Raw genomic sequence first — 8,259 nt, forward strand, 5'->3', positions numbered from 1 at the left:
CCAGGAATCCTTCCTGAGCTTTCCTGGCCACTGCCAACGCCGCCAGCAGTGCCGGGGTCACTCAGAGCCGGGGGGGTTAAAGTGAGGGACAGAGCTGAGACCAGAGAGCAGCACAGAGGGACAGAACCGGGAATGGGGTTGAGCTCAGGGCACAGCCATGGGGTACAGAAGCACTGGGCACAGGGACAATAAAAGCCAACCCCGCTGCCACGCTCCCCACACGGCTCCTGCCCAGCCTGGGGACACGGCCATGGCCTGGGGTCACCTCACAGACCTCCTGCTGCAGGGCCAGGGCCGTGCCACAGCTCCAGCCTCTGCTCTCCACCATCATGTCCAGCCTGGAGAAGGCTCCAGGGAGAGCTCAGAGCCCCTGGCAGGGCCTAAACGCGCTCCAGGAGAGCTGCAGAGGGACTGGGGACAAGGCCTGGAGGGACAGGAGCCAGGGAATGGCTTCCCAGTGCCAGAGGGCAGGGCTGGATGGGAGATTGGGAAGGAATTGTTCCCTGGGAGGGTGGGGACGGACTGGAATGAATTTCCCAGAGCAGCTGTGGCTGCCCCTGGATCCCTGGCAGTGCCCAAGGCCAGGCTGGACATTGGGGCTGGGAGCAGCCTGGGACAGTGGGAGGTGTCCCTGCCCATGGCAGGGGGGGACAGGGATGATCCTTGAGGTCCCTCCACTCAAACCAGTCTGGAATTCTCTGAGGGATCACAGTGCCCAGATGGAATGCACTGCTTCAGGAATCCATCCCTCTTGAAGACCAATGCCAGAGGTGAGAGCAGCCACCAGCTGGGACCAGCAGGCTCAGAAGTTCTGCTCCAGGTCAGTGCACAGAGAAAATCCACAGATTGCCTTTAGAATGTGACAAGAATTCCTCCACCCACCAGCCACTCGAGGAGTTTACTGAGAGTTCCCAGGATCGTTTGCCATAACTCTTCCTTGGGAAGAGTGGATCCTCCTGCTCTGTGTGCACAGGGAGGAGGCCCAGGAGGAGCAGCACAGCACAGCTCAGCCTCCTGCCATGGCCCCATGGCCCCAGCTCAGGGACAGCCTCAAAAGGTCAGTCACAGACCCTGATTTGGTTGTCTCAGGGGCTGAGTCAAGTTACTAAAGCTTTAATCACCAGTCCTTGCTTGCTTGGAGCTGGGATGAGACTGAATTTATTTCACAGAATGCACTTTGAAATCCTGCTGTTTGTCACCAGCTGTGGCTCCTGAGCTGAGATCCCAACTGTCCCACCTGCATGGAAGGGTGTGTTTGTAGGATTTCTAACAGGGGCTGGGTCTGCACCTTGGGATTGCACTGAGAGAGCCAAACACAGACTCTGGTGCCAGAAACAAACTGGAGCTTTGACAGAGGCTCAGGTGGGGAGTGTGAGCCTCAGCTCTTGTTGGCTTTTCTGTCTCTGACCACTTCCCAATCCATCTAAGCAGGCCAAGCCACAGGACAGAGAAACATGGACACTCCAAAGCCCCTTCAGACCTTCACCGACACAGACATCGCCACACTTTGTAAAATCTACCTCTGTACTGCTTTCTTTGAACAGAAAACTTGGTCAAAGGTTGGACTTGATGGTCTTGGAGATCTTCTCCAACCTCAGTGGTTCTGAGAGTGGGAAATACTAAACAAAAATACGACAACAGCTTTTCCCCAGGAAACTGAACTATGTTTGTGCTGAGGTATTTCTGGTGAGTGTAACGTGAGCAGGAACAACTTCTGCTTCTGGGCACGGCTTCTGGGGAATCTGGGCATGGAGAAGAAATTATGTCCTTGTATAGAGGGCAAAATGGGCACCTGAACAGAGACCCAGCCTGGAGCCTCTTGGGGGAGTAGCAGGACAATGCCCTTGGATCCCTGGGAGTGTCCCAGGCCAGGCTGGACAGGGCTTGGAGCAACCTGGGATAGTGGAAGATTTCCTGCCCATGGCAGGGGTGGCACTCAATGATCTGTAAGTCCTACCCAACCCAAACCATTCCATGCCCACCACTTCTACCAGAGCAACCCTAAAGCTCAATCAGAAATTGTTTCTAAACCACAAGTCTTGTCCACAGGATTCCTGAAAGCTTTAACTGAAGGCACAGACCAGAACAGACGTTCCAGACAGACCCACCAGGGAATTCAACACTGGGAATTCTATCAAAAGTGATCATTACAGCCACTTGAACAAGAAAACATCTGGGAAGAGGTCACTAAAGTCACAGTGCCCCAAAGGGAGCAAGAAGATATAAAAATGAATAAAAGAAAATTATTTACTGGGAAGACAGACTGGGCACTCACATCCACACTGCCTGTGCTGGAGGGCTGGGAATGCTTGCCTGGAGCTGCTCTGGGAGCATTTGGAACCTGGAAATGAGCTTTGGGCTCTGAAAATGCAGAATAAAGAGCTGCTCAAGTGGTTGAGCAAGGAGCAAAACTGCAGTGGTGAAAGGAGAGTGTGGGAGAGGAGAAGAGAAGAAAGCAGGGACACAGCTGTCCCTGGCTGGGAATGCCTGGCAGTGAAGAGGGAAGGACAGGATGGTGATCCGTGAGCGGAAGGACGCTTCACTGGCGCAGTTCATTAGGCAAGAAAAGATCTCCCACATTTCAATCCCATTTCTGGTAGCCTGAAAAAACAGGACAGGCACCAGTGAGGCTCCTGAAAGGCTGAACAAGATGAAGGTGGCAAAATTGAAGTGGTTAATAAAATGCAGCTCCTTGGAGTGCACAGACAGGGAAATGCCACCAGCTGCTCCAGAAACTGTCACCAGTGTGGCCAAAGGCACTTCTGTCACTGACTCTGGAACAGCCTGGCCCAGGCTGGGGGACAGAACCAGGTGGAACAGCCAGCAGAAACAGAAACAGGGCTCAAAAACACCCTGAGGGCTCAGCACCAGCCTTCCCAGTTCTCCTGTGTGAGCACTTCCATGGGAAACACTCCCATGAACATGGTCTACATGATGGAAACAGCAAGGGAGAACCACAAACCCCAAATCCCAAATCCCCAGGCAGCAGGGGTGTGTGTCCAGCGACTGGGGGAGGCAGCCTGGGCTCAGCAGCACAGGTGTGGCCCCAGCATCTGTCTCTGGCCACTGTGGCAACCACCCTGGAGGGAACCAGTTGTTCAGAACACACATTTGGTTGCCACTTGCAAAGATTTGTGGAAAAATCAGTCATGTAGAGGTTCAGCCAGTTGGACATGGATGTCCCAGGAAAAGTGGCCCCCAGCTGGCTCCACAGCCAGGTCCTGAGCAGGGTTTGTGTCACTGGACCAGGCTCCAGCCAGACACCCATGGCACCTCACCAGATGTGACAGCTGGATGTCACTCCTCGGGAACCCAGGATATGTTAACACCTATGGAAAAAACTTCCTTGGGCTCAAGTCCTTCAGTGTCTCTAAAACCACCCAAACTTTGCCCTCCTGAGCCTGTCCTGTGCCAACAGCCCAGCCCAGGTTGGTCAGGGCAGCACAGATCTGCCCCCGAGGCCCCAGACCATGCTCATGCTCTCCCGAGCTTTAGGATCTGCACAGTTAAGCTGGGTTGCCTGGCAGACACTTTGAGCATCTAACACCCCAAACCAAGCTGCAGACACCACCAGATCACCTTTCTATTTTAATGAGCTCAGCCCTGCTGCCAGAGACACCAGCAGCCTTTACATTTAGAAACTAATCTCAGCTCAAAGATTAAGTCCCAGAGTCTTTGCCTGCTCCAAAGTCCTTTTTGTGAAACAAGAAGTGAAATGAGTGTGGCTGCAGCTGGCCCTGTGAGCCAGGGGAGAGTAACAGGCACTTCCAGGCCTTAATGCATGTGCTCTGGGAAATCCGAGTTCCACAGGAGGTCAGGGAGGGAGGAGGTGCCGAGGAGCTCCAGGCGAGTTCAGTCCCAGGCTCAGCCACGTCCCCACCCCGAGTTTGGCCACGGCCAGCCCAGAGAGCAGGAACAGCCGGGGGCAGCTGTGCACTGTGAAACGAACACACGAATTCAGCCTGGCAGCCCGAGGGAAATGCAATAATCCTCCAGCCTGAGTTGTCTCCAGGAGCCCTGGGGCTCTGCCTCAGCTTCTGCCTCCAGCAGAGCATTCCTGAGGCTGGCACACCCAACACGGCACGAGAGGAGTTAGTAGACAGACAGCTTGCCCAGACCCATACTTACATTCCCACCTCCAGGGACATGCTTAATATTGTCCTTGGAACCACACTTGGACTGAACATGGCTGTAGTTCGCTTTTTTGGAGACTATCTGGACCTGGAACGTCACAGAATGGAAAACAACACAAGGGAAGAGGACTGGTTAGAGTTGTCATACGGCAGGAGGGGGCTCTGGAGCAACAGGGACTGTGTGGAACTCGACCCAGTGCAGGGGGGAAGCCACCGAGGAGGAGAGTGAGAGAGAGAGTGAAGGACAGGAGGCTGCACAGACAGTGTTAGTGCCAGGCTGGGAGCACCGCGGGGAGAACGCTCCCACGGACCCTGCGGAGCCCCGGCGTGGGATGGGACTGCCCGTGGCTGGGGGAAACCTTCCTGGAGCAGGGAGAGCCAGCCCAGAGCCATGGGACTGCCCGTGGCCCTGGGAAACCTTCCTGGAGCAGGGAGAGCCAGCCCAGAGCCATGGGACTGCCCGTGGCCCTGGGAAACCTTCCTGGAGCAGGGAGAGCCAGCCCAGAGCCATGGGACTGCCCGTGGCCCTGGGAAACCTTCCTGGAGCAGGGAGAGCCAGCCCAGAGCCATGGGACTGCCCGTGGCCCTGGGAAACCTTCCTGGAGCAGGGAGAGCCAGCCCAGAGCCATGGGACTGCCCGTGGCCCTGGGAAACCTTCCTGGAGCAGGGAGAGCCAGCCCAGAGCCATGGGACTGCCCGTGGCCCTGGGAAACCTTCCTGGAGCAGGGAGAGCCAGCCCAGAGGGATGGGATGAGACTGTCCATGCCCCAGGAAGTCTCCTGGGAGGTTTCCAGTGACAGCTTCCCCAGAGCAGGGAGAGCCAGCCCTCGGAGCCACCGCTCCCAGCACGCTGTGAGCTGCTCCCTGCCCACACCTGGACTGGCTCCAGCCCTGGATAATGTCCCTCCAAACCCCTGGGCAGTAAAGCTGGGTCTGAGAAACATTTTTCCTGTTGAAGGTGGTGAAACCTTCGGTTGTATGATCTCAGATGAGTCCTGTGTTAATGAAATTGTTTCTCCTTTACACTGACTTGGATTTGAGGGCATGAGAATGTGGTTGGTGGTGGCTTGGCAGTGCTGGGGGTGGGGGTGCTTGGGCTCCATGATCTCAGAGAGCTTCTCCAGCCTCAATGATTCTGTGATTTTTAAATACAACAGGAGTAGCTGAGGTGAGCTTTACTCACAGCAGTAACTGGGTTAGGCACCGGTGCTTACAAAGGTTAGTTACAACACAGGTTTAGTCTGGAGTTTTTTACCACAGCACTAACGGGCCCAAGCTGGATCCTGATTTCTACAAAAGGTGATAAACTTGGAGCACAACAGGGATCACCCAACACTCTCACCTGGGCAGGTTCCCAGAGCTCCTCAGCCAGGTCAGAAGGGCTGGATTCAGGGAACAGCAGCTCTGGGAACATACCCGTGCCATGGAGCGTGGGGTGGTTCACTGACTCGCTCGAGGTACAAATCCTGTTCATTCCTGACCATTCCCACCTGATAACCTCAGAATTACACTGTGGCACTCCCCCCTCACCCCATCTACTGTACTTTGGAGTAGCCCATCCAATGGTGATGGGCTCATGCATGGAGTTACAGAGTTTTGGTACAACTGGGTCGGGAATATTACAGGAAAGATGTGAACTCCTTCATTTCTGCAGTCTTACAAGCAGCAGCTCTGAACTCAACCTCTCTGCCTCGTTACAAACTGGTTCTGTGTCAAGAACTGGGTTTAAGGAAACCTCTGATTCAAAGTGAAGCCTGCATTAACCTGCAAGTGAAACTGGAGGACCCTGCTCTGGAAACCTTTCCAGCAGGTGTGGAGACAGTCGCTCCCTGGAGGAGTTTCCCTGGGAACATCTCAGGGTGCACAGGAGAGGACGGGAAGTGCCTGTGCAAGGAACAGTGCCACTGACAGGAGAGAGCAGGACAGCTGGAGAGGAGGGACAGTGACTCAAAACGGAAACATTTTCCTTCATCTCCCCCAGAGAAAAGTGTGAAAGGAACTCACTTTCCCATTGGGCTGTTTGGGGACCCCCTCTTTTGCTGCGGCTGCTTTAGGAGCCACTTTAGTGCCCGCGCTGGGTTCAGACCTGGGCGCGGCGGCGGCTGAGTCTGGCCTTTTCTCTATTTTCCCCTGGATGGAGACAAAGGGATGATTTCAACCAGCAAAAGCAGAAGTGTGGGCAGGAGCACGGGAACACGGATACGCCTGGTGCAGCAGAGGACCCAGGAGAACTCCTTGCATGCTCTAATTCCCAGGCCAAGGATAATCCCATGCCCAGGAAGGGTGACACTGAGGGTGGGAGGGCACAGCCCTGGGTGGAGCAGGCACCCTGGGGGCACACAGCAAGGGTTCAGTGCTCCATGTCTCAAAAAGCTCCTGGTGCCCTTCCTCGGGATCCAAGGGACCCCAGGACACTGATCCTGCCAAAAAAATCCAACCAAATCCCTGGGGAACCCAGCAGCAGCGCAGGACCAGCTCCTGCACACAGAGGACGTGGTGCAGATCTGGGAGGCAGAGACAGCCAGGGCTGATCTGGGGCTCTGAGAGCTCTGCTGGACACACAGCCCGTGCTCCCAGCTCGGATTCCCACCCACACAACACTGCACTCAGGACTTGAGCTCAACACTTGGTTTGGTTTTTATCTAACAAAAGGCAGGTGCACCCAGACAGTCCAGCTGAGCAGAAAATTGAAGGAAAATTTACAGGTTTCATAAAAATTCAGCATCTACCTGAGAATATCCATTGTTTGGCTAATTTAGATGCAGGGAAGTGCAGCAGAACCTGCATTTTTTGAGGAGGGGCTCAGCATAAATCTTGTATTTCACTAACCTACAGACCAGTGAACAACCCCCCCCCAAGATTACAACATTCTCAGACTCTAAAAACAGCCCAGTGTAAATAAGACTACAAAAAGGACAAATTGCTTAACAAGGCAATTGTTAGGATTTAATAACTGTGAAAATATTTAGAAAAATTCAGGACAGTGCAATTAAATGCCAGCTAAAGTCCCTTAAGCTGACACAATGAGGGCTGTGCTGTGCTGCTGCACAGCCAGGAGACTGCTGACTCTGAGGATAAATCCATGCTGTATCGATGCTGTCTGGGACACACAACACCCAGCCAGGAGTGCCCTTGACTTTAATGTGCCTGAGAGCAGATTAAGGCTCCCAGCATGGAATGTGCTCCCTTGGCAGCACATTAAAGTTCTGGGCCGGGTTATTCAGCACCACAGAGCTGCAGCAAAGAGAAGTGGAAAGATCTGTGTCCCACTGGGGGGGAATCACAGCCTCTGGCTGTTACTAACACACGAGGCCAGCCCAAGGCCGGGGTTATACAACAGCTGATCATGGTTCTGTGGTTCTGCACAGCCACATTGTTTAAAGCCCAGCAGAGGCTGCAGGTGCATCCCAACACCTTTATCCTTTCCATGGCAGATACTGATGGTGGAAATGCCATTTAAGAGCATTAAGAGGCAGTGAGAGCCCCAGGTTTTATCTCTGTTAATGGTTTTTCAGCACTATCCTCTCCTCGTGGCCACCACAGGTGATCCCAAAAGGCTCATTTCACGTCAGCTTTGGGCCTGACAAGTTGGACAGGGAAAGATGCTGTGGAACTTGCTCCTGAAGCCAGATTTCCCTCATCCTAGTGTACTATTCCACCTTCTGTACCATTCAGCAGACTCAGTTCCCCTACTCAAAGGCAAAGGTTTGGAATACAGCCAGGTTCCGAGCCTCCCACTCCGAGTCTCTGTGCCAGGCCCTACGACAGCAGAGCAGCAGCAGAGCTCTGAATTCCTGCAGGTATCCCAGGGAACAGGGGCTGGCTCTGGGGTGGATCCCGCCTTGTGCAGCAAGCAGGACCCCAGCGAGGAGCTCTGCAGAGCGTGCCCGAGGAGAGCAGTGAGGACACAGGCACCCAGCCCAGCAGAGCCGCAGCCGAGCGCGGACGCTCGCGGCCGGAGGAGCTCACCTTCCCTCCCCCGGGCTGGTGCTTGATGTTGTCGGTGGAGCCGATCTTGGAGCGCACGTTCTTCAGGTCGGGGGCGGAGGCGCTGCTGGCCGGGCGGGGCGGTTTGGAGGCGCCGCTGGCTTTGCTGGCAGCCTTGGCCGTGGCTTTCTTGGCGTCC

At 54.8% G+C, this 8,259-nt stretch overlaps 1 protein-coding gene across 1 annotated transcript in view; it reads right to left on the reverse strand.

Annotated features, from left to right (window-relative positions):
* Positions 1 to 8,259, reverse strand: part of MAP4 (microtubule associated protein 4) — a 120,832-nt gene that overhangs the window by 7,027 nt on the left and 105,546 nt on the right. Inside the window, exons 17-19 of the mRNA XM_017737674.1 lie at positions 8,103 to 8,258; positions 6,138 to 6,263; positions 4,129 to 4,221 (exon numbers count right to left, since the gene is read on the reverse strand). Coding sequence (XP_017593163.1) covers positions 4,129 to 4,221; positions 6,138 to 6,263; positions 8,103 to 8,258 — 375 coding nt within the window. The remainder of the gene's footprint in view (positions 1 to 4,128; positions 4,222 to 6,137; positions 6,264 to 8,102; position 8,259) is intronic.

This window comes from Corvus brachyrhynchos, unplaced genomic scaffold (genome assembly GCF_000691975.1).
Source record: "Corvus brachyrhynchos isolate BGI_N302 unplaced genomic scaffold, ASM69197v1 scaffold426, whole genome shotgun sequence".
Taxonomy (NCBI): Eukaryota; Metazoa; Chordata; class Aves; order Passeriformes; family Corvidae; genus Corvus; species Corvus brachyrhynchos.